We start from the raw sequence: 23,929 nt of genomic DNA, 5'->3' as shown, positions 1-23,929 counted from the left end.
GCACCAGCTAGCTGTGATACAGCAGCACAGAATGCTGGCCTCCGGAGCGAGACGGCCAGTGGGAGCTGGGGCGAGGGCGCGCAATGGAAAAAGCTGGTGGAGAACGTGGACGAAAGGAGAAGTGTTTTCCAAGAAGCAAACAAACAGAGAAGAACTGCCACCGCCGCAGGGTGCATTTATACCTGCTATCAAGAGGGCCAGTTATCGAGCACTGGACAGGTTCTGGAACAGCAGAATGCATTCAAAACTACCCTCCCTTATCGGGAATGGCTGGGTCTCGGAGGATGGACTGATCACACCCGTTCTGTGTGAAATAACATGTGCTCCTGAATCAGTCCCTTAGGTAAACAAATGCTCACGTTCACAGACTGCAGGTTCGCCACCTTACAGCGTTTGGCCAACAGCCTGCCTTGGCTGGAGATGTGAATGCGGTGTCAGTGACACGTCTAGCAGAGACCGGGGATGACTTTGAGGAAGAAATGTTTTCAGTCCTACGTGTCAAGGCTAATTTCTCTAGGATTAGCCGAGATCCATGGCTTTTCTTTTTATGTAGCCGTGCATTCCTGGGTTAAAGTCTAATTAACAAAAGGTGATTTTGAAACATTTTCTCGACTAAAAAGCGACAGAGTCCTGTGGCACCTTATAGACTAACAGACGTATTGGAGCATGAGCTTTCATGGGTGAATACCCACTTGCGTCTGACTGTACATCTACATAATTGCTCTAGGTTTGCCATGTTTGGAACCATTGTGTCTGTGGGGGAAAGAGCTTCGAATCGTCCCAACGAGACCCATTTCTGATGACACTGTATTGTCAAAATTCCCACCAACTGGAGGACGTGGAGCTGGTGGGACACAGAGTCCCCCTTCCCACCTCCTCCCTGCAGAGGGTGATACTGTAGTGGGGAGGGATAGCTCAGTGGTTTGAGCATTGGCCTGCTAAACCCAGGGTTGTGAGTTCAATCCTTGAGGGGGCCACTTAGGGATCTGGGGCAAAATCAGTACTTGGTCCTGCTAGTGAAGGCAGGGGCTGGACTCGATGACCTTTCGGGGTCCCTTCCAGTTCTAGGAGATTGGTATAGCTCCATATATCTTATTCATTTATTTGAAGTGATGCTGCTGCTGCTGACTTCTGTGAATCAAATGACACCTCCCTTACCTTTTGATCGCTACCTCATGCTTCCAGCCTATAGGGTCCAAACGCCCTTGGCTGCCTGAGTGGCCCAGGCCAGCTGTCTCCTCCTGGCTCAGATGGCTCTGCAGCAGCGTAACTGTCCTGCTGAGGTGCTCAGGGTTTGTGTCTCTGCCTTGCTGTGCCCCCTGCAGTGACCCAGACGTTTTACTGCAAGCCCCTTGGGGGGCTGTACTCCCTGCCCTACCTGACGGACCGGCTGAGCGAGGACTCCAAGGCCCTGAGCTGGGCCGAGTGGTGGGAGCTGCTCTTCTTCGTGAAGAAGCTAGACCCCCACGAGCAGCAGGAGGTCGCCCAGCTCATCCGGCAGCACCAGGAGGTAAAGGGAGACGGGACTGGGGAGATCAGACAGCAGCTAGGCCCAGCTTTCCTTCCGCCGCTGCAGGGTACCCATGTCACAGAGCATGTACGTGCAGTTTATTCCCGGGGGGCAGGCTGGAGAGGAAAGCCCTATTGGCACAGGAGTTATTTGTCCCAGGGCTTCCTGCTAGCAGCCCCTCAGTGCTGCTGGGTACCCCACCATCCCCCTCTTGGGCCCTGAACTCACAGCAGCAGTTTGGATTTGCTCCCCAAACTCTCCTTCTACTCTGGTAAAGAAGGTCTCGCTGGCGTCTCTTTCTGTGCCTTTAAGCAGGCAGTGAACACACAGACTTCTCTTGCCCTGAGGTTAGTGGTGGTGTCTGTGAGGAGTAGCCCCTCTGCAGTCCTGCCACTGGGCTGCTCATCCATTCCCAGACCCGTGCTTTGAGCGTGCTCCGAGCTGGGTTCTGGAGGTGATGGACTCAGCTGTTACATCTGCTTCCCTGGCCTGCAGCCCTGAGAACTTCTAACCTGATCGCTCTCTGGCCTGTCCTCGTCCTGGATGGCTAGTGCACCCTGTCCAGCTCCTCCTTCAGCTCCCGTGTTCTGGGAGGCTTTCGTAGACCCTGGGACAGGCATGGTGTAGGACTGTGACCAGAGGAGAGGGGAACTGAGAGGAGCAGGTCATTGGGGGCTGACATACTGGGAATGGGATGAGCAGCACAGAGGAACTGTGGGTGGAGGCAGGGATGGAGTGGAACGGGGAACTTGGGAGCCTTGGGAAGAGCGGAGCAGACTGGGAGGGGAGATTGAACCGGGGGAGTAAGTGGGGATGGTGAGGGGGCAGGTGAGGAGCGGGGACCAAGGACTGCGGGTGGAACAGAGGGAGGAGAACGAAAGAAGAGACCAGCTGTTAAAGAAACTGTGTCCAACAGACTCCCCACAGGCATGGGGCGGTGCTGTCAGCAGTCACTGGGACGTTGATTGTAGGACGAGAATTGGGCTTGTCTGGTTCTGGCTGGCCTGGGGACGTCCCAGTTGGACTAACCCGGTGTGAGTTCAGTTCTGGCTGGCCTGGGGACGTCCTGGTGTGGGGTCGGTTCTGGCTGGCCTGGGGATATCCCGGTTGGACTAGCCCAGGGTTGGGTTGGTTCTGGCTGGTCTAGGGACATCCCGGTTGGACTAGCCCATTCTGGGTCGGTTCTGGCTGGCCTGGGGACATCGGCCTGCTGAGCATTAACCCAGGCCCTGCATTTCCAGCTGTCGGAGCTGGCTGAAGAAGCCCTGATCCAGCTGTCGGTACCGGTGGAGCTGGCCCAGAAAGTGCTGCGGGTGCTGAGCAAGCAGTGCCAGGGCTGCACCCTGAGTGACCTGCACAGCTCCCATGTCTACAGCAAGTACTTCCTCCGCCCAGGGGGGGCTCAGCCAGGCGGCCTGGGGCTGGACTCAGCCCCCTCGGAGTGCGCCGAATCCCTGGTGTCCAAGAAACCAAAGAAAGACCCTCCCATCGCCAGAGTGCCTGCCCCCGCCCCGGCCCCCCCGGAGAAATCCGACTGCCAGCTGTTCAGCGAGCTGCTGCGAGCGGAGGGGCTGCCCTGCCCGGAGATGGCGGAGGAGAAAGCCAAGGGTACGTGCTGGCCGGGGAGGGAGCTGCACGCGGCAGTGCTGGGTGCTGGGCTGTAGCTAAAGAAGGACCCTGTAGGCCAAGGGGGGTCTGGGCAGGGGAGACCCAGCGACTGGCTTGGGGTGGGGCAGAGGGGCGATCCAGGGGGGTGGGGAAGCGCCGCGGGGAGGGGCTGGCTGGAGGGCTCGTGGGGCAGCCGCGGGTTGATGGGTGTTTTGGTCCTGGCCAGTGTTGTGCAGCGTGAAGGGGTCGGGGAAGAAGAGCTCCTTGGAGAGGATTGCAGAGGTGGTGGAACTGATCCAGAGGTCCAGCTCCGAGGTGGGGCTGCAGCTAGCTGGGCTCAGGTTCATTATCAAGACCCTGGAGGAGGAGGCCGGACGAGAGCGGCAGGTCATCAAACCCGAGGGGGGACTCACCATCAGGTCAGTTCTCTGGTGGGTCCTCTGAGCGTGCCCAGACCTGGAGATGGCCGGCCAGTGCCTCCCTGGGGAGACGGGGCAGGAAACCCAGCTGCTCCTGTCTGCAGGGGCCGGCTGGTGGCGGGTGTCTGTCTCTGGCGCGGGCATTACCCGTGGGTGAGGTTTCTATTAGAGCAGTGCCAGGGGGTGCCAGTCAGGGCTGGGCGCCTGGGCTGTGCTCACGATCCTGGCTCCAGAACCTTACGGTCTGGCTACAGCAACGTACAAAGGGGGGTGGGGGTGGGGGGGCAACAGATCCATGTCACCGATTGTACGGCCGGCAGGGACCATTGTGATTGGCTGGGCTGATCCTGTGCATCGCGCAGGCCAGAGAGCGTCACCCCGTCACTCCTGCCTGGGACTGAAGTCTCCTGGGTTAGTGGCCCATGGAGCCCAGTAGGTGATGGGCTTTGGGCAGATGGCCCCTCCCAGCGTAGCGACCACAAGCCGTGGAAGACCTGCCCCATCCCTGGGAAGCTGGTCCCATGGCCGGTCACCCTCCCTGGTAAACAGGTCTCTGATTTCCCGTTTGAACTTTGCTGTGGTTCTCCTTCCACCTCTGTCTGCTGGATCGAACAGCCCCCGTGTCAGCAGGGTTCTCCCCAGGCAGGTGCCTACAGACTGCGAGCAGATCTCCTCCCCCTTCGGCCGAGGAGCTGCCTGGATCCAGCTGCTTTAGTCGCTTGTTGTGAGGCAGGTTTTCCAGCCCTGGGTGTTTGCAGCTCGTTTCTGACCCCTGTCCGGTAGCCCTGTACCAAGTGCGGACACCGGCCGACCAAGGGGTGACGATCAGGATGCGCAAGGACCTTTCTGGGGAGAAAACACTAGTGCTAACGGGCCCGTTAGTCTAGCAGAGATGGGCAGAGCTGAAGCCAGACACATGCCTGTGAGGCGTAAGGCCCAGATGTTTACCAGGGAGGGTGATGAGCTGGAAGAAACTCCCAGGGATAGCTGGAAATCAAACCTGGCTGCCCTGCTGGGGCTTCTGTGAGGGTTGGGGAGTGGGGGATGCGGTGGGGCCAGGAGGGGTGGGAGGCCCGTAGAGGGCCCGGGGATCTGGTTTCTGGGCCAGAGCTGACCTGGAGCCACGCAGCAGGTCAGTCCCCGGTTGCCCAAGCCCGGCTCCTCACCTGCCCGCCGTTGCTCCCCGCAGGGAGAAGCTGGTGAAGATGCTGGTGGAGCTGCTGACCAACCAGGTGAAGGAGAAGCTGCTGGTGGTGCTGGCGCTCCGCCTGCTCTGCGTGCTGATGGCCAAGTACGACTGGCGCGTGCTCTTTGCCACGGAGGGCGGGGTGCGTGCCGTGCTGGCCTGCATGCAGGAGTACGCCCCCTCGGCGCTGGTCCAGCAGGCCGGCCTGGCGGTGAGTGTGCGCCGGCAGCCGCGGGGCCGGGCATCTCTCGGGGGGAGAAGTGCGGCTTCCGGGGGAGGTGGTGGCTGTAGTGGGCTCAGGTGGGGACATGCCGGGATCCTGCGTGGGAGAGGGCAGGATGGGGTGGCCAGTGGCGGGATCCCAGGGGGATGCCAGGATGCACTGGGCAGCCTCGTGTTCTGGGCCCGGGGCTGGCGCTGCCAGCTCTCCTCCCTGACCGGCTCCCTTGGCCTCCCAGGCTCTGAAGGTGCTGGTGGGCGCCGGGACCTGCGAGCTGGTGGGTGCCAGCGAGAAGCCCTATCCCCTGAACCACGCCGATGCCCCGATGATGTGGGAGATCTTCGCCAGCATCGGCTCCGCCTCCAGCAAGGACTCGGACAGCCTGCTCTGCGCCCTGCCTGCCGCCATCCGCACCATGCAGGGCACCGCTGGGTATGGGGGCTGAGCGGGGTCGTTTCTGGGGGGCAGCTCCCTGGAGGCTCTGGGGGGTGTCTGGCTGGGGGGGGCCCTTGCTGGCAGGGGGGCCGTCGCCCCACAGCCCCCCCGGGGAGGAGCAGCGGCTGGTGCCCACGGGCGCTCACCCTGGCGCTCTGTCCCGCAGGGCCTCGTCGGCCGTGCAGAACGGCCTGCTGGTGGCCGGCCTGCTGATCGACAGCCACCGGGGCCTGGCCGAGCAGCTGGTGAGCTGTGACGTCCCCTCGGCCCTGCAGAGCTGCTGCCAGGGGGGCCAGGGCCACGCCAACGAGACGCTGGCCCAGATCGCGCTCAGCCGCCTGGCGGAGCACAAGCTCCCCGTGAACCTGGACACGGCAGGTACGGAGCCCCCCCACCCCCGCGACAGCCCCTGTCTGAGGATGTGGGGACGGCAGGTACAGAGCCCCCCCACCCCCGCGACAGCCCCTGTCTGAGGATGTGGGGATGGCAGGTACGGAGCCCCCCCACCCCCGCGACAGCCCCTGTCTGAGGATGTGGGGACGGCAGGTACGGAGCCCCCCCACCCCCGCAACAGCCCCTGTCTGAGGATGTGGAGACGGCAGAGCCCCCTGCCCCTCCCACCCTGCCCCCGCCTACGAGCCTGAGGACGGCTCCTACGCAGTGCTGCCCCACATACACAGCTCCCCCCACTCCACCCAGCCCCTGTCTGAGAGCCTGGGGATGGCAGGTACAGCACCCCATGCCACCCCCATCCACCCTGCAGCCCCTGCCCAGTCCCGCCGACAAGCCTGGGGATGGCAGGTACAGAGCCCCATGCCCCCAGCCCCCCCCCGCAGCCCCTGCCTGCGAGCTTGGGAATGGCAGGTACGGAGCCCCTTGCCCCCCCTCCAGTCCCATCTGAGAGCCCGAAGACGGGGTTCAGAGCACCTGGCACCCCCAGCCCCACACTGCCTGCGAGCGTGCAGCCGGCGGCGTGCAGTGCCTGGCCCGGCCCCACAGCTCTCTCCCTGTGGCAGAGGCGGGCTCAGCCCCACACTGCTTGCGAGTGTGCAGCCAGCAGTGTGCAGTGCCCGGCCCCACGGCTCTCTCCCTGTGGCAGAGGCGGGCTCAGCCCCACACTGCCTGCGAGCGTTCAGCCGGCAGCGTGCAGTGCCCGGCCCCACGGCTCTCTCCCTGTGGCAGAGGTGGGCTCAGCCCCACACTGCCTGCGAGCGTGCAGCCGGCGGTGTGCAGTGCCTGGCCCCACGGCTCTCTCCCTGTGGCAGAGGCGGGCTCAGCCCCACACTGCCTGCGAGCGTGCAGCCGGCGGTGTGCAGTGCCTGGCCCCACGGCTCTCTCCCTGTGGCAGAGGCGGGCTCAGCCCCACACTGCCTGCGAGCGTGCAGCCGGCGGTGTGCAGTGCCCGGCCCCGGCCCCACGGCTCTCTCCCTGTGGCAGAGGCGGGCTCAGCCCTGGAGCTGAAGGACGTGGACGTGCAGACGCTGCTGGGCCGCCTGCAGGAGGGCAGCCTCTCCAAGGAGCTGGTGCTGGCCCTGGAACGCTGCCTCTGCGACGAGGCCGGGCCCGAGTGCGAGGGGGCCGCGGCCCTGCGGGACCCCCAGCACTTCCTGCTGCTGCTGCGCAGCCTGGAGCAGCTGGGGGCCGAGAAGGCCGTGCAGCTGGGGACCCTCCGGTGAGTGTGGGGCGCGCCGGGTCCCTGGTGACACGGGGGGGGGGTCCTCGGTGACACTGGGGGGAGGAGGGGCCCAGGAATCCTGGGGTGACACTGTGGGGGTGAGGAGGAGGCTGGGGATCCTCAGGTGACACCGGGGGAGGGGGACCTTGGCTGGGGATCTTCGGGTGACACTGGTGGGGAGGGGTGGGGATCCTTGTGACACTGGTGGGGAGGAGGGGGCCAGGAGCCTCCGGTGACAGTAGGGGACGGGGGCGGCCGGGGATCGGTGGGTTGGACTACGAGTGTGTGGCTGGGATGTCCCAGGTTGGAATGGGAGCCAGTGCAGGGGCCTGTCTGGTTGGGGCTCTCCTGGGGCTGGGGGTGGCTGTATTGGGGGGTCAGGGTTGGTTGGGGCTCTCCTGGGGCTGGGGGTGGCTGTTTTGGGGTGTCAGGGTTGGTTGGGGCTGGGGTTGTGCTGGGGGTGTCTGTTTTGGGGTCAGAGTTGGTTGGGGCTGTCTGGGGTGGGCGTGGCTGTTTTGGGGGTCAGGGTTGGTTGGGGCTGTCTGGGGTGGGGTGGCTGTTTTGGGGGTCAGGGTTGGTTGGGGCTGGGGTGGGGTGAGGTGGCTGTTTTGAGGGTCAGGTTGGTTGGGGCTGTCTGGGGCTGGGGTGGCTGTTTTGGGGGTCAGGGTTGGTTGGGGCTGTCTGGGCCTGGGGTGGCTGTTTGGGGTCAGGGTGGGTTGGGGTTGTGCTGGGGTGGGGTGGCTGTTTTGGGGGCTCAGGGTTGGTTGTGCTGGGGTGGGGTGGCTGTTTTGGGGCTCAGGGTTGGTTGGGGTGGGGGTGGGGTGGCTGTTTTGGGGGCTCAGGGTTGGTTGGGGTGAGGGTGGGGTGGCTGTTTTGGGGTCAGGGTTGGTTGGGGCTGTCTGGGGTGGGGTGGCTGTTTTGGGGGTCAGGGTTGGTTGGGGCTCTCCTGGGGCTGGGGTGGCTGTTTGGGGTCAGGGTTGGTTGGGGCTGTCTGGGGCTGGGGTGGCTGTTTTGGGGTCAGGGTTGGTTGGGGTTGTGCTGGGGGTGAGGGTGGCTGTTTTGGGGTCAGGGTTGGTTGGGGCTGTCTGGGGTGGGGTGGCTGTTTTGGGGTCAGGGTTAGAGGGGGTGGGGAGGCTGTTTTGGGGGTCAGGGTTGGTTGGGGCTGTCTGGGGCTGGGGTGGCTGTTTTGGGGTCAGGTGGGTTGGGGCTGTGCTGGGGGTGGGGTGGCTGTTTTGGGGTCAGGGTTGGTGGGGGTGGGGGTGGCTGTTTTGGGGGGTCAGGGTTGGTTGGGGCTGTCCTGAGGCGGGGTGTGTGTGTGGTCGGTTGGGGTTTCCCGAGGTGAGGGGGTGGGCTGGCAGTTAGGGCTGCCCCCAGGCAGTGGGGAGGGATGGGGTGAGGGTGGGGGGTCTGTCATGGGGTGAGCGTGGCCCGTGCAGCCAGAGGGCCGGGCACACGGGGGATCGGGGCACTGGCAGCCGCTGGCCTCTCCCCTCAGGCCCCACCTTCCCCGTCTCTTGCGCAGGATTTTGAACAAGCTCCTGGACAGTTACCAGGAGGAGGCGCTGCCCTGGCACGAGAGCATCGAGCCCTGTCTGTCCTCCATGAGCGCCCCCAGCACCGAGCGGGAGGTGAGGGGCCGGGGGGGGTGGGGAGGCCGGGGGCAGGGAGGGGCTCCTGGCTCAGCCCGTTACGGGCTCGTGGCAGGAATCGCTGGCGAAGTCTCTGCCCGGTGCCCTGGCTGCTAACAGCCCTGATCTGCGCCAGGCCTGTCCCGGGGAAGCTGGGCCTGTGGCCCTTTACCCAGCGCCCCCGGCCAGGGCTGGGGCCTGTCTCTGCTCTGTCAGACTCCAGCCCGGGCACCGCAGGAGCTGCGAGCCGCCCCGCCCCGCCCCAGGGAGCTGCGCTCCCCATAGACCAGGCGGGCGGGGGCCACTGGCCCAGGGAGAGCAGGGCAGGGGCAGGGGTGGGACTAGAAGCAGGTCTCCTGGCCCCCAGGCCGGTGCCCCAACCCCCAGGCCGCGCTGCTCCCTCTGCAGGTCGTGCAGGAGTTCGTTCGCTTCCTCCACCGCCTGGCCACCACCAACAAGGACTGTGCCGTGGTGATGTGCCGCCTGGGCACCAAGGAGGCCCTGTCCAAAGCCCTGGACAAGCACAACTCCAACCTGCTGCTGGGGTCGGAGCTGCGGGACCTGGTGACCGACTGTGAGAAATACGCCAGCCTCTATCAGAAGCTGACGACCAGCATCCTGGCCGGCTGCATCCAGGTGAGGAGTGGGGAGGGCGTCCTGACCCCGCCCAGGTGACCGGGGGCTCTGCCATGGGGGAGACCTCCCCCCACCGCCTGGGGCGGCCTGCCCGCTGGGTGGGTGGAACCTCTGCAGCATGCCGGGGCGCGACCAGCCGGGGGTCCCAGGCTGTCTCTGGAGGGAGGAGGGCAGGTTGTCTGTCTGTCTGTGGGGAGGGGTTGGTGGCCTGGCGGGAGGGAGGGAGGGAGGGGGGGACTTTCCCCAGGGTGCAGCCTGGACTGCTGGGTCCCCTTAGCTCTCCTGCCTGGGATGCCTGTTACCCTGCTGGGAACAGCAGCCCGTCCCTGCTCTGCTCACTCCCAGCCCCCAGCACGTCGTCACTGCCAGCTGTGCCCAGCCGTCCATGAATTACGTACAGGGCGACACCCGCAGAGCCCCCGCCCCAGCCTTGCTCCCCAGAAATGTGCCTCCCGCACTGCGCCGAACCCTCCCGGGCAGCGTAAGCTCCTCGCTCCTCATTCCAGCTCTGGGAGGGATCATGCGCCAGCCTTTGTTGTCTCAAGCAGAGGTTTCCCAAACACGTCAGTCAACACACGGGTTTGGATAGAGCCATGAAACAAGTCTGTTACCCAGAGAGGGGGGGTTTGGAGTGACCGCAGGCGGGAAGGCGGAACAGGCAGAACTGGGCACAACAGGAATACAAACTAGTAGGTTTCAAAGCATAAGAAGGAGTTTTTCTCCCCAGCAACTGCAGCACATTTCACAGGCTGCGTCTTTTCCCAGCCTGGGACCTCTCCCCCCTTTGTTCAACTCCTTGTGCATCGTCGTCGTCATGAGCAGAGAGATGGACAGAGGAGAGGGGTGGCCAGGGACATTTTCCTCCTTTCTTATACTCCTGCCCTTTGTGCTGGAAAAATCCTTGCTGGGTCCTGGGGTCGGGCCGTGCTGTTGTGTACGTGAGCTCCAAACTGCCCTCCTGATGAATTGTGACTTGTTCCCCTCCCCTCCCCCCCAGCTGGTGAATGTCTGATTTAGTACTTTGGTACTTTGCTGGCGTGCTAGGGTGTCTTTGTCTCTGAACAATTAGTTTGTGGGCGTTACCCAAAATGGCACCGTATTTCAGTAACAATCATGCAGTAACATCTCATAGCTTTACACACACTGTTGCTACACACATCTTAACAGGACAATGATATTCTGCGGTTTATGAATTTTCAAATGATCCCTCACAAGGCGTACTTTGTACAAAATATAACCATATACAAGTGGTGAACATGGGGTACGGGTGTCACAGAGGTTGGTGGTCTCTGGAAGGGGTGACCAGGGAGTGGTCTGCAGGCGGGGAGAGGGGTTGGTGGTCTCTGGAAGGGTGTGGGCAGGGAGGGGGTGATGGTGTGTGAAGTGGGGGGAGTGGCCATGGGGCAGAGGCTCTCTCTGGACTCAGTTCCCCCCTCCCCACCTGTGGGGCTGAGTTCCTCGGGGGCTGGTTGCTGCCCAGGGTCCAGCGATCGGGCAGTGGGGGAGGGCTGCCAGGTCCCTCCCCCCATTGACGCTTTGCGCCCCCCTCTCTTCCAGATGGTGCTGGGTCAGATTGAGGAGCATAGACGGAGTCACCAGCCCATCAACATCCCCTTCTTCGACGTCTTCCTGCGCAACCTCTGCCAGGGTCAGTGCTGGGGAGGTCGCCCGCGGCCTCTCTGCCCCAGCTGCCCCCCAGCTCCCTTCAGTGCTGTCCCCTCTACCTATAAAATAAAAAGAAAAATAATAATTGGAGATCTACCAATCTCCTAGAACTGGAAGGGACCTTGAAAGGTCATTGAGTCCAGCCCCCTGCCTTCACTAGCAGGACCAATTTTTTTGCCCCAGATCCCTAAGTGGCTCCCTCAAGGATTGAACTCACAACCGTGGGTTTAGCAGGCCAATGCTCAAACCACTGAGCTGTCCCTCCCCTCTCCCTGCAGGCTCCAGCGTGGAAGTGAAGGAGGACAAGTGCTGGGAGAAGCTGGAGGTTTCCTCGAACTCCCACCGAGCCAACAAGCTGACGGACAGGAACCCCAAGACCTACTGGGAGTCCAACGGCAGCACCGGCTCGCACTACATCAACATCTACATGCACCGCGGCGTGGTGGTCAGGTGTGTGTGGGGAGGGGGCTGTGGGTACTCGGCCCCGGGGGGGTGGTATGGCTGTGTGTGCCGGGTGGCAAAGAGCATGTCCTGGGGATGGGGGTGGGATCAGGTGTAGGGGGGCTGGCTGCCCAGGGTGTCCCAGGGATGGGGTGGATCAGGTGGGCAGGGGTGTCTGGCTGCCCAGGGTGTCCCAGGGATGGGGTGGGACCAGAGGAAGGGGGGGTGGCTACCCACCCAGGGTGTCCCAGGAGTGGGGTGGGATCAGAGGGGAAGGGGGGTGGCTGGCTGCCCATGCTGTCCCGGGGCTGGGGAAGGGATCAGGTGGTTGGGGGGGAGTTGGGCCCAGGTAACAATTTGGTGAGGGGGGGCAGGGTGCCCGAGGTGGCACAGAGGGGCTGCACATGCTGGTTCCCTGGCTGGGGTGGGTTCCCTTCCCAGGAGCCAGCCATGGAGGGACCTTGTCTGTGTCCCCGGGCGCCATACGCCCTGCTGGGATGGCTGTCGGCACTGCGGGCCCAGAGCACTGCAGCGCCAGGTGCAGCCCCAGGAGCTGGGGCCAGGGGCTCAGGGGCTCCCGTTAGGACCGGCGGCCATGGGGGGTTGTGAGCCCGCGGGCGGACGTGCCCCTCGGGACAGGCACCGTAGGCTCAGGCCTGGAGCACAGCCCAGAAATGGGCCGGTGCCGACGCTGTGGCTCTCCCCGGCTGCAGGCAGATGAGCCTGCTGGTGGCCAGCGAGGATTCCAGCTACATGCCGGCCCGGATCGTGGTCATGGGAGGAGAGAACCCGGCCAGCATCAGCACCGAGCTCAATACGGTGAGTGTGGGCCAGGCCGTCCCGGACAGGAGAGGGGGCGCTGCAGGGGGTGGGGCTCCCTAGCAGGGCGGGCACAGGCTGAGAGCTTCCCACCTGCCAGCGCCCCCCTCTGCTGGTCAGCATGGAGCTGGGGCAGCCCGGCCCAGGCCGGCGGGGGCACGACTGCCTTGGAATTGGGGCAGGCAGCAGCCGAGGTGCAGGGAGTCGCCAGCCCCAGGCCTGTAGGCTCTGTCCTGGCGGGCACGTCACCAGCCTCTCCTAGGCGGGCAGGAGCAGGACAGGGCCCCGGGCTCAGGGTCCGTCTCCAACGCTGGCCAGGAGCAGCTGCTCCAGGGGGAGGGGCAAGACCCCCCAGTGGCCAAGTCCCGGCTTCCCCTCCTGTCCTGCTCCTCGTCCGCCCCGTGCAGGCCTGGCACCCCCTGCCTTGTCCCAGCGGCTCCCCTTCCTGCTGCGAGACCCTGCCGCCCTCCCGCCCTCTGCTTCCCCAGACCTGGTCCCCGCCTGGCCCATGCCCGAGTGAGCTGCCCTGGGAAACCTCTGTCTGGCCGGGCCAGGCCGTGTGCCTAGCTTGGGTTGTGCTAGGGTCTCCGCTGCACGGTGGCCATAGAGCAGAGGAGGGACCGAGAGGAGCCGAGGCAGCGCTGAGTCCCAGAGGTCACTGGGGAGAGGCGTGGGGGTGGGCGGGGCAGACAGGCCGGCCGGCGCGTTCCTACTGGGAGCAGCATGTACATCGGTGCCGGCGGCCGGCTGGGTGTGCGGAGCGCTGGGCCTTTGCTTACAGTGATGGTGCTGGCACCAGCTCTCGGCACGGCTGGGCTCTTCCTTAAAGCCGCAGCTCCTGGGGCCAGGTGATTCCATGAGAATCCCGCCTGTGACTTCCCGAGTGAGGCTCCAGCCCCCCCGCTGCAGAGAAAAGCTGGAAATTGGGACCCCCCCCCAGCTCCAAACCCAGTGGATGGGCCTGATCTGGGGCTGGCGGTGCTGGGAACCTGCTCGGCTGGCTGCGTGCGGACGGCGCAGGATCGGTTACTGGGCACTGGGAGCAGGGTGTGACGCTGGGCTGGGAGCCCGAGGGGTACGCCGGGAGATCTGCGTCTCACTCGCATGGGCCACTGGGGTGTGGCTGTCGGCCAGTTCCCGTGCCCGGCGGCACCCCTGCATCCCCATCGGCTCTGGTCTCTGTGGCCGCTCCCGGTGGCTTGACGGCAGCTCCTGAGCGCGGTGGAGCTCCCAGGGGCTGGTCTCCCGGTGGCCCTGCTGGGAGGGAGCGGCAGGGAGCGGTGGAGAGGTCTGGCGCGTCTGACTGCTCCAGCAGAGCCGTGGTTTCTGTGATCTCCCCAGGTGTGGCTGGGAGGGGCCCTGGGGCTGCCTGACGGAGCGGCGGAGGCTTTGCTGGCTAGTCCCGTCCCTACTGGGAGGCCACTTACGTCCCAGCTGCTGGTCGTCTCCTTGCCCCATCCCTGTGGGGCCCGTGTTCCTGCACGCCGCTAACCCCACGGCTTCGCTCCACGTAGCTCTGGGGGCTGGGCGGGGCGGGGTCTCTGTGTCCTGACGGCTTGCGGCTCTCCCTGCCCCCCCAGGTGAACGTCATGCCCTCGGCCAGCAGAGTGATCCTCCTGGAGAACCTGACCCGCTTCTGGCCCATCATCCAGATCAAGATCAAGCGCTGCCAGCAGGTGGGTGCGCTGGCGGGCCCCCGACAGGTTCGCTCACAGGGACCCCCTTGGGACTGTCACCTGATGTGCTGAATTCCCTCTGGGCCCGTTTTCCCTGCCAGCCTGGGACTCCAGAGCCCTGCCTTGTAGAGCCAGGCACGCCAGCCTGCTGCAACCCAACCCAGGGTCTGGGCCACGCCCCCAAAGCTACAGACTTAACTGAAAACAGCTCAGCAGGTTCCCTGTCTCCAGCACCCAGACCCCAATGGGGAAACCCCAAATAAATCCGTTTTACTCCCCATAAAACTTGTGTAGGGTAAACTTATCAATTGTCTGCCCTGTATAACCCTGATAGAGACACATGCACAGCTGTTTGCTCCCCCAGGGATTCATCACTTACTCTGGGTTTATTAATAAACAAAAGTGATTTTATTAAGTGTACAAAGTAGGATTGAAGTGGTTTCAAGTAATAACAGACAGAACAAAGTCACCAAGCAAAAACCTAATACACTAAGAAACTGATTGCAGGTTATATCTCACCCTCAGAGATGTTCCAATAAGCTTCTTTCACAGGCTAGACTCCTTCCTAGTCTGCTCCAGTCCTTGTTGGTCCCAGCAGACATCTCGGGTGGTCAGCAGGGGCTTTCTCCTGACTGGCAGCTCCTTGTCCTGCTCCACCCCCTCTTGTAGCTTTGGCACAAGGTGGGAATCCTTTGTCTCTGGGTCCCCACCCCTCCTCCTAAATGGAAAAGTACCAGATTCAAGATGGATTCCAGTATCATGTGACATGGTCACTTGTCACTGTAAGACCCCCAGTCTCCATTCCCCATGGGCTCACCCACATGTACACAGGTAAATAAACCATTTACAGCTGACTGTCCTAGTCACTGGGAGCCATCACGATTCTAAACCACCATTAATGGCCCCCACTTTGCATAATTACAACAGGACCTCAGAGTTATACTTCATATTTCTGGCTTCAGATCCAGGAATGCTCCATGCGTACACGGAGGAGGATCATATTCAGTAGGTTATAAGCTTTGTTCTGATACCTTACAAGAGACCGTTTGCATACAGCCTATTCCAGTCACATCACAGTCGCACTCATAAGCATATTTCCATAAAACGTCACCCCCCCGTCCCTGTGTGCGGCCGAGCCGGGCCCTGGCCTCCCTCGCCCCCCGCAGGGCCTCTACGGGCAGCGAGAGGCCTGGCCCAGGGGCGCCCCGCGGGGAGTCGCTCGGCCTGGCGGGCCCGTGTCTAACCGGGGAGGTTTGTGCCCTGTGCAGGGTGGCATTGACACGCGTGTGCGTGGCATCGAGATCCTGGGGCCCAAGCCCACCTTCTGGCCGATCTTCAAGGAGCAGCTGTGCCGGCGCACGTACCTGTTCTACACCACCCAGGCGCACACGTGGTGCCAGGAGATCGCGGACGAGCGCATGCAGCTGCTGCAGCTCTTCAACCGGTGAGGCCTGTACCCAGGGTCCCCGCAGCGCTGAGCTGAGCAGAGCCCCGGGCAGTGCCCTGCCCCGTGTGTGTCTGTACCCGGCGTCCCCCCAGAGCTGAGCAGAGCCCCTGGCAGTGCCCTGCCCCGTGTGTCTGTACCCGGCGTCCCCCCAGAGCTGAGCAGAGCCCCCAGCAGTGCCCTGCCCCGTGTGTGTCTGTACCCGGGGTCCCCCCAGCGCTCCTGGCAGTGCCCTGCCCCGTGTGTGTCTGTACCCGGGGTCCCCCCAGCCCTGAGCAGAGCCCCCGGCAGTGCCCTGCCCTGTGTGTGTCTGTACCCGGGGTCCCCCCCCCAGCACTCACCGGGGTCCCTGGCAGTGCCCTGTCCTGTGTGTGTCTGTACCTGGGGTCCCCCAGCGCTGAGCAGAGCCCCCGGCAGTGCCCTGGCTCGTGTGTGTCTGTACCCGGGGTCCCCCCCCCAGCACTCACCGGGGTCCCTGGCAGTGCCCTGCCCTGTGTGTGTCTGTACCCAGGATCTGCCCCCCACGTGCTGGCAAGGCCCCAGGGCCCCACCAGTGACTGGCGCGGGTGTCTCTGCTGCTGCAGGCTGAACTGTGCCCTGCGGCACGAGCAGGTGTTCGCCGATCGCTTCCTTCCCGATGACGAGGCGGCCCAGGCTCTGGGCAGGACCTGCTGGGAGGCCCTAATCAATCCCTTGGTGCAGAGCATCACCAGCCCAGGTACCGGTTCCCCCTGCCCGGCTCCCTGCTGCCCCCAGCCCGCCCGGCCCGACGGCTCAGCCTCCCCCTCTGGCCTTGCAGATCCCAGCGGCGTCAGCCCCCTGGCCTGGCTCCTGAGCGAGTACCTGGAGAACCTGGAGACGGGCCGACGCGCCAAGAGCCGCGCCACCATCTTCAACTCCCGCGTGCGGCGCCTGAGCCACCTGCTGGTGCACGTGGACCCCGGCAGCCCGGAGCCCGAGGAGCTGAGAGCCCCGGTCAAAGCCAGTAAGGGCCCCTCCCCCTGCCGGGCGTTGGGGCTGGTGCCAGGGTGGGGCTGGGGGAGGAGGCCCTGGGGTGCTGAGTGGGGAGAGGGGTCCCTACGGGTACGGGCTCTCCGGGCTGCCTTTTGCACGGGCACTGGCGCTGAGCTGGGCGCGACCCTGTGTGTGCCCGATGCCCGCAGGCGGGGGGCCGTGGGAGCGCGCTCTGCGGGGCGGGCGGGTGGGCAGCCCCTGGGCCTGGCGCAGCAGAGGCTGGTCCTCAAGGCCCTGGGGCCGGGCGGGAGGAGACAGAGCTGTGGGTCTGGTGCCCACAGGCAGAGCTGGCAGGTGCCAGACGCCCCTCTGCAAAGGCAGCCCTGTTGTAGGGGGCAGGGGCCCGGCCGGGCGTGGCTACTCCACCGTCCCGGGGTGCCTGGGGCTGGCTGGCTCCAACCCGCCCCGAGCTCCAGGCTTGGCCCTGCCCCCCCCCCCACCCCAGTGACCGTGTGGGGCTCAGCCGGGCCCATCCGGCTCCCGGCCACCCCTGCCGATTGCCAGCGAGCTGCCCTCCCCAGGGGAGCGCTGGGAGGGTCGGGCCCTGCCCTCGCCCCACAGGCGGCTGTGGGGTCGGGGAGGGGGGTAGCGCTGGGGCTGCTCACGCCGGCCCCTTGGCAGACGGGAAGAACGGGAAGAACAAGGAGACGAGCTCTGGGGCCGCCAAGGTGTCGGGGAAGAAGCCCAGCAGCATGATGGGGATTACGGAGTGCTGGAGGGGCGTGGTGCAGCAGCAGGTGGGTGCGGGGGGGGGCATGGTGCAGCAGCTGGTGTGTGCGGGGCGTGGTGCAGCAGCAGGTGTGTGCGGGGAGGCGCGGTGCAGCAGCAGGTGTGCGTGGGGGAGGGGGCGTGGTGCAGCAGCAGGTGTGCGCGGGGGAGGGGGCGTGGTGCAACAGCAGGTGTGCGTGGGGGAGGGGCCGTGGTGCAGCAGGTTTGTGCGGGGGAGGGGGCGTGGTGCAGCAGGTTTGTGCGGGAGGGGTGGTGCAGCAGGTGTGTGCGGGGGAGGGGGAGTGGTGCAGCAGCAGGTGGGTGTGGGGGAGGGGGAGTGGTGCAGCAGCAGGTGGGTGTGGGGGGTGGGCATGGTGCAGTGGGCAGGCGATGGGGGTGTTGTGCTGTGTGTGTATCTGCTGCCCATCCCCCTCCCCACCCTGCGTGGGGGTAGCAGGGCCCCCATCCACCTCTGTCTCTGCGGCTCCTGCCCCAGGCCCAGGGACACTAGATGCGGAGGGCCCCACCCACGCCTGGCCCATCCTGTCCCCCTGCGACCCTCCCCACCTTCAGGGCCGTCCCCACGCACGGCCCACCCTGTACCCCCCTGGGGCTGGCCAGCCCATCCCCCCGGGCCCTCCCCACACCTGTCACCGTTCCCCCTCCCCACAGCCACCTGTCCCCTCCCCCCCCGTAACCGTGTGCCGCCCGCCCCCGCACAGGTGAAGCGGTTCCTGGAGTCGGCGTGGCAGGGGCCGGACTTCGTGGAGCGGTACTGCCGCCTCTACCTGGGCCTGCGCAGCGCCATGGAGGAGCTGTTCGGGCAGCAGACGGCCTTCGCGCTGGCCCTGCGGCAGGGCTTCTCCGGGGGCCTGCTGCAGCTCTCCTTCCTGACGGCCATGCACGTGAGTGGGGGGCTGCGGGGGGCACGAGCCTGGGCCCCAGCAGAGCTTCCAGGCTGGGCGGCCTGCTGCCAGCCCGCCAGGCTAGAGGCTGCTGCGCCCCCGGCGTCGGCTCCGCCCAGCCACGCTCCTGGCTGCCCTCCGGGGTCTGAGGGGTCCCAGGTGCGTGGGGGTCTCCCCCTTGCCCAGCGCCCAGACGCGCCCGGAGCCTCTCCCCCATTCTGCCTCCCTGGCTCCATGTGGGGTGACCCCTGGGAATGACCCCAGCTCCTAGGGAGTGGCCCCTCCCCCTCTCCGGAGACCGACCCCTCTGCAGGACTGTTCCCTCCCCCAGAGCCCCCCATCGTGTGGGCATCCCCTGAGCTGCCGTGGGGACTCCCTGCCGTGGGGAGCCGCCCCGAGAAGGCCCCCTGGCAGCTGGCGCTCTCCCCGCAGGTGAGCGAGCAGTTCGCTCGCTACATCGACCAGCGGATCCAGGAGAGCCAGACGGACGCGGCCAACGTGGAGTCGCTGCACCGGCTGCAGCGGAGCCTGGAGCCCATCCTCTTCCTCTCCGGCCTGGAGCTCGCCAACACCTTCGAGCACTTCTACCGGTGAGGGGCCCCAGCCGTGCCCCCCGCCCGGCCTGGGCTGTGGCTTGGGCCCATCGCGTCAGCGGCTGCTGGTGCCTGGCTTGTCTTGGGTGCTCCCCACAGTCCAGCCGGACCCTGGCCACCAGCCCCGAGCCTGTGTGCCCAGCCGTGGGTTGCAGGGGGACAGCTGGGGGGTCAGGCCAGGCCGCGGGCTCCACAGCGCGTGCCAGCTGCCGGCCGGCCGGGCCGCCCTGCTCCAGGCCATGGCAAAGGCGTGGATGGGGGGGTCCGGGATGGAATTGGGGGTGGCTCTGGCTCCGCCCTGACGCCGGCTGCCGTTGCAGGTATTACCTGGGCGACCGGCTCCTGGCCCAGGGGAACGTGTGGCTGGAACGGGCCGTCGTCGAGCAGATCGGGCTCTGCTTCCCCAATCGCTTCCCCCAGCAGATGCTGAGGAGCCTGAGCGCGTCGGAGGAGCTGCAGCAGCAATTCCACCTCTTCCAGCTGCAGCAGCTCGACAAGTGCCTGCTGGAGCTGGACGCGGGCCAGGAGGACGGGGTGAGAACCCGGCGGGGAGGGGGGGGGTCTGCGCCGTGCCCCCTCCCTTCCTTGGGGGGCGGGGCAGGGTCTGCACTGTGCCCCCTCCCTTCCCCGGCGGGGTGGGGTCTGCACTGTGCCCCCTCCCTTCCCCAGCGGGGTGGGGTCTGCACTGTGCCCCCTCCCTTCCTTGGGGGCGGGGCAGGGTCTGCACCGTGCCCCCTCCCTTCCCCGGCGGGGTGGGGTCTGCGCCGTGCCCCCTCCCTCCCCCGGAGGGGCTGCAGACAAGCCCCTGGCGGGATCCTGACCCCTGGCCCCCTGCTCCCGTCCCCAGGCGATGGAGGAGGAGCCGGCCGAGCCGGCGGAGGAGCCGGAGGTGAAGGTGCTGGCCCTGTCCCCGCGCTGCTGGACCATCTCCCCGCTCTGCTACCTGGAGGATCCCAGCAGGTGTTTCCCGCAGCCCCTCGGGGGCTACTTGGCGCGGTTCGCCGACTTCTACACCAACAGTGAGGCTGGGGGCGGGGCTGGGGGGCGGTCACTGTGCCCCATGGTGGTGGCGGGGAGCGGCGTGTGACAGGGGAGGGAACCCGGGGGGGGCCTGTGACTGGAGAGGGGGCACTGGGGGAGGGAGGGAACGGGGCTAGGCCGAGCAGTGGGGTGAGCTCCAGCCCTGCCTGGGGCGTGTGGCTGGGGCGGGAGCGTGTGACAGGGAGGGAACACGGGGTGGGGGGGGCTGTGACTGGAGAGGGGGCACCGGGGCAGGGAGGGAACGGGGCTAGGCCGAGCAGTGGGGTGAGCTCCAGCCCCGCCTGGGGGCGTGTGGCTGGGGGCGGGGCGGGGCAGGGCAGCCCCGGCTGGCTCAGGGACCCTGTGGGCCCGGCGCTCTGGTGGCTCTGCTGGGACTGGCCGCGTCTCTTGCAGGTCAGAACCGGTTTGGCCTGGAGCACACGAAGCCGCGGCGCCTGCAGTGGACGTGGCTGGGCCACGCGGAGCTGCAGTTCGCGGGCAGCACCACCCTGCACGTCTCCACCCTGCAGATGTACATCCTGCTGGGCTTCAACAGCGCCCAGGTGGGAGCCCCGCTCCCTCTGGGGGGTGGGACCCCGCAAATGGGCACCAGCTGCTCCTGTCCTTGCAGCAGAGAGAGAGAGAGCGCCTTCCCCCCAGCTCATCCGGTCTGTCCTCCCCCCTTGGGCAGACACCCCCCTTCCCTCGTCCCTCCCGCCACCCCCAAGCTCACGGACTCTCTTCCCATCAGAAGCAGGAAGGCTGCTAAACAACCAGTGGGGCCCCTGGACAATTGAGATACAAAAGGAGCGCTTAAAGTCGATAAAGTCATTGCGGAGAAGCTAAATGAATTCTTTGCTTCAGTCTTCACGGCTGAGGATGTTAGGGAGATTCCTAAACCTGAGCTGGCTTTTGTAGGTGACAAATATGAGGAACTGTCACAGATTGAAGTGTCACTAGAGGAGGTTTTCAAATTAATTGATAAACTTAACAGTAGCCAATCACCGGGACCCGATGGCATTCACCCAAGAGTTCTGAAAGAACTCAAAGGTGAAGTTGCGGAACTATTAACTAGGGTTTGTAACCTGTCCTTTAAATCGGCTTCGGTACCCAATGACTGGAAGTTAGCTAATGTAACGCCAATATTTAAAAAGGGCTCTAGAGGTGATCCCGGCAATTACAGACCGGTAAATCTAACGTCAGTACTGGGCAAATTTAGTTGAAAGAATCGTAAAGAATAAAATTGTCAGACACCTAGAAGAACATAAATTGTTGGGCAAAAGTCAACATGGTTTCTCTAAAGGGAAATCATGTCTTACTAATCTATTAGAGTTCTTTGAAGGGATCAACAAACATGTGGACAAGGGGGATCCGGTGGACATAGTGTACTTAGATTTCCAGAAAGCCTTTGACAAGGTCCCTCACCAAAGGCTCTTACGTAAATTAAGCTGTCATGGGATAAACGGGAAGGTCCTTTCATGGATTGAGAACTGGTTAAAGGACAGGGAACAAAGGGTAGGAATTAATGGTAAATTCTCAGAATGGAGAGGGGTAACTAGTGGTGTTCCCCAAGGATCAGTCCTCGGCCCAATCCTATTCAATTTATTCATAAATGATCTGGAGAAAGGGATAAACAGTGAGGTGGCAAAGTTTGCAGATGAGAATAAACTGCTCAAGATAGTTAAGACCAAAGCAGACTGTGAAGAACTTCAAAAGAACTCACAAAACTAAGTGATTGGGCAACAAAATGGCAAATGAAATTTAATGTGGATAAATGTAAAGTAATGCACATTGGAAAAAATAACCCCAACTATACATACAATATGATGGGGGCAAATTTAGCTACAACGAGTCAGGAAAAAGATCTTGGCGTCATCGTGGACAGTTCTCTGAAGATGTCCACGCAGTGTGCAGAGGCGGTCAAAAAAGCAAGCAGGATGTTAGGAATCATTAAAAAGGGGATAGAGAATAAGACTGAGAATATATTATTGTTCTTATATAAATCGATGGTACGCCCACACCTCGAATACTGTGTACAGATGTGGTCTCCTCACCTCAAAATAGATACACTGGCACTAGAAAAGGTTCAGAGAAGGGCAACTAAAATGATTAGGAGCTTGGAATGGGTCCCATATGAGGAGAGATTAAAGAGACTAGGACATTTCAGCTTGGAAAAGAGGCGACTAAGGGGGGATATGATAGAGGTGTATGAAATCATGAGTGATGTGGAGAAAGTGGATAAGGAAAAGTTATTTACTTATTCCCATAATACAAGAACTAGGGGTCACCAAATGAAATTAATGGGCAGCAGGTTTAAAACAAATAAAAGGAAGTTCTTCTTCACGCAGCGCACAGTCAACTTGTGGAACTCCTTACCTGAGGGGGCTGTGAAGGCTGGACTGTAACAGGGTTTAAAAGAGAACTGGATAAATTCATGGAGGCTAAGTCTATTAGTGGCTATTAGCCAGGTTGGGTAAGGAATGGTGTCCCTAGCCTCTGTTCGTCAGAGGGTGGAGATGAATGGCAGGAGAGAGATCACTTGATCATTGCCTGTTAGGTTCACTCCCTCTGGGGCACCTGGCATTGGCCACTGTCAGCAGACAGATACTGGGATGGATGGACCTTTGGTCTGACCCAGTACGGCCGTTCTTATGTTCTCCACAGCCCTGGTCCGTGCCCCCCTATGGCTGAGGAGCTGCTGAGAAGCAGCCGCTGTGTCCCCTGGGTGGCTTGTGCCAGACGAATCGTTGGTCTCTCTCTCTCCCCTTTGCCCCTCTGCCCCCCAGTCCAGCCCACCCTCCGATGGCTCCTCCCCCACAGGCCCCAGCGACCTTGCCCCCATGCCACGGCCCCAGAGACTTCGCCCCCTTGCTCCTGCCCCTGGGCTGTGGCCCCACGATGCCTGGCCCAGGTAGCCTGTCATGGCCCCCCTGAGCTGTCGCCCCATCGCCATGGCCCTGCCCCTGCGTATTCACTTCCTGTCTCCTTTGCTCCGCAGGAAGTTGCTGTGGAGACCCTGGCCCAGGCCACGGGGCTGTCTCCTGTCCTGCTGAGCCACGCGCTGAAACCTCTGACGGGAGAGGCCGGGATCCTGACCCAGAGCCTGCCTCAGGGGGGTGCGTATGGGGGGACCGGGCAGGGGGGGTTGAGCCCTGTCCCTGGGTGGTCCCTGAACAGGGGACCACAGATGGGGATGGAGCCCTGGAGCCCCTGCGCTGGGCCTGGTTGGGGGGGGAGGGGTGCGGAGGGTTGGCTGGGCCCAGGGCAGGTGCCAGGGAGCCCGGGGCTCGTCTGTGAGCTGGAAGGGGGTTTGCGTCTGGAGGGGCCAGTCTCCAAGCAGGGCTGGTGGAGCGGGGAGGGAGAACTGGTCTGGTGGGTGTGGAGGGCTGGGGGGGTGGGATATGTGGGGGCATGGAGGCTGGGGCTGGTCCCCAGCAGGGCCGGGGTGGGATATGTGGGGAGGGGGCATGGAGGCTGGGCTGGTCCCCAGCAGGGCCGGGGTGGGATATGTGGGGCATGGAGGCCTGGGGCTGGTCCCCAGCAGGGCCGGGGTGGGATATGTGGGGCATGGAGGCTGGGGCTGCTCCCCAAGCAGGGCAGGGGTGGTGGTATGTGGGAGGCCTGGGGCTGGTCCCCAAACAGGGCTGGGGGTGGGATATGTGGGGGCATGGAGGGCTGGGGCTGGTCCAGCAGGGCCGGGGTGGGATATGGGGAGGGTGGCATGGAGGCCTGGGGCTGGTCCCCAGCAGGACCGGGGTGGGATATGGGGAGGGCATGGAGGGGCTGGAGCTGGTCCCCCAGCAGGGCCGGGGCGTGGGATATGTGGGGGGGGCATGGAGGGGCTGGAGCTGGTCCCCAGCAGGGCCGGGGTGGGATATGTGGGGGCATGGAGGGCTGGGGCTGGTCCCCCGCAGGGCCGGGGTGGGATATGTGGGGAGGCCTGGGGCTGGTCCCAGCAGGGCGGGGGTGGGATATGTGCGGGGGCATGGAGGCTGGGGCTGGTCCCCAGCAGGACCGGGGGGTGGGATATGTGGGGAGGGCATGGAGGGCTGGGGCTGGTCCCCCAGCAGGGCCGGGGGATGGGCTATGTGGGGAGGGTGGCATGGAGGCCTGGGGCTGGTCCCCAGCAGGACCGGGGTGGGATATGTGGGGAGGGCATGGAGGGCTGGGGCTGGTCCCCAGCAGGGCCGGGGATGGGATATGTGGGGAGGGCACATGGAGGCCTGGGGCTGGTCCCCAGCAGGGCGGGGGTGGGATATGGGGGGCACATGGAGGGGCTGGGGCTGGTCCCCAGCAGGGCCGGGGTGGGATATGTGGGAGGGCACAT

The 23,929-nt window shown here is 64.1% G+C and overlaps 1 protein-coding gene across 2 annotated transcripts in view; it reads left to right on the top strand.

Annotated features, from left to right (window-relative positions):
- The window catches only part of LOC120400514 (cullin-9-like), a 38,441-nt gene that overhangs the window by 13,264 nt on the left and 1,248 nt on the right, over positions 1 to 23,929 (top strand). Inside the window, exons 6-29 of one of the 2 annotated variants that reach the window (XM_039529160.1) lie at positions 1,326 to 1,510; positions 2,169 to 2,174; positions 2,752 to 3,118; positions 3,345 to 3,537; positions 4,727 to 4,934; positions 5,182 to 5,375; positions 5,545 to 5,756; positions 6,816 to 7,050; positions 8,576 to 8,681; positions 9,090 to 9,317; positions 10,875 to 10,965; positions 11,261 to 11,432; positions 12,137 to 12,242; positions 13,823 to 13,918; positions 15,187 to 15,362; positions 15,947 to 16,080; positions 16,162 to 16,347; positions 16,998 to 17,113; positions 17,807 to 17,989; positions 18,422 to 18,579; positions 18,903 to 19,116; positions 19,430 to 19,601; positions 20,017 to 20,165; positions 22,601 to 22,718. In XM_039529160.1, the coding sequence (XP_039385094.1) occupies positions 1,326 to 1,510; positions 2,169 to 2,174; positions 2,752 to 3,118; positions 3,345 to 3,537; positions 4,727 to 4,934; positions 5,182 to 5,375; positions 5,545 to 5,756; positions 6,816 to 7,050; positions 8,576 to 8,681; positions 9,090 to 9,317; positions 10,875 to 10,965; positions 11,261 to 11,432; positions 12,137 to 12,242; positions 13,823 to 13,918; positions 15,187 to 15,362; positions 15,947 to 16,080; positions 16,162 to 16,347; positions 16,998 to 17,113; positions 17,807 to 17,989; positions 18,422 to 18,579; positions 18,903 to 19,116; positions 19,430 to 19,601; positions 20,017 to 20,165; positions 22,601 to 22,718 (4,005 nt within the window). The remainder of the gene's footprint in view (positions 1 to 1,325; positions 1,511 to 2,168; positions 2,175 to 2,751; positions 3,119 to 3,344; positions 3,538 to 4,726; positions 4,935 to 5,181; positions 5,376 to 5,544; positions 5,757 to 6,815; positions 7,051 to 8,575; positions 8,682 to 9,089; positions 9,318 to 10,874; positions 10,966 to 11,260; positions 11,433 to 12,136; positions 12,243 to 13,822; positions 13,919 to 15,186; positions 15,363 to 15,946; positions 16,081 to 16,161; positions 16,348 to 16,997; positions 17,114 to 17,806; positions 17,990 to 18,421; positions 18,580 to 18,902; positions 19,117 to 19,429; positions 19,602 to 20,016; positions 20,166 to 22,600; positions 22,719 to 23,929) is intronic. The other variant, XM_039529161.1, reaches the window with a different exon arrangement.

Source organism: Mauremys reevesii, linkage group 3 (genome assembly GCF_016161935.1).
Source record: "Mauremys reevesii isolate NIE-2019 linkage group 3, ASM1616193v1, whole genome shotgun sequence".
NCBI lineage: Eukaryota > Metazoa > Chordata > Testudines > Geoemydidae > Mauremys > Mauremys reevesii.
Note: the sequence above shows the minus strand (reverse complement) of the source record. Positions and strands in the feature narration are given on the sequence as shown.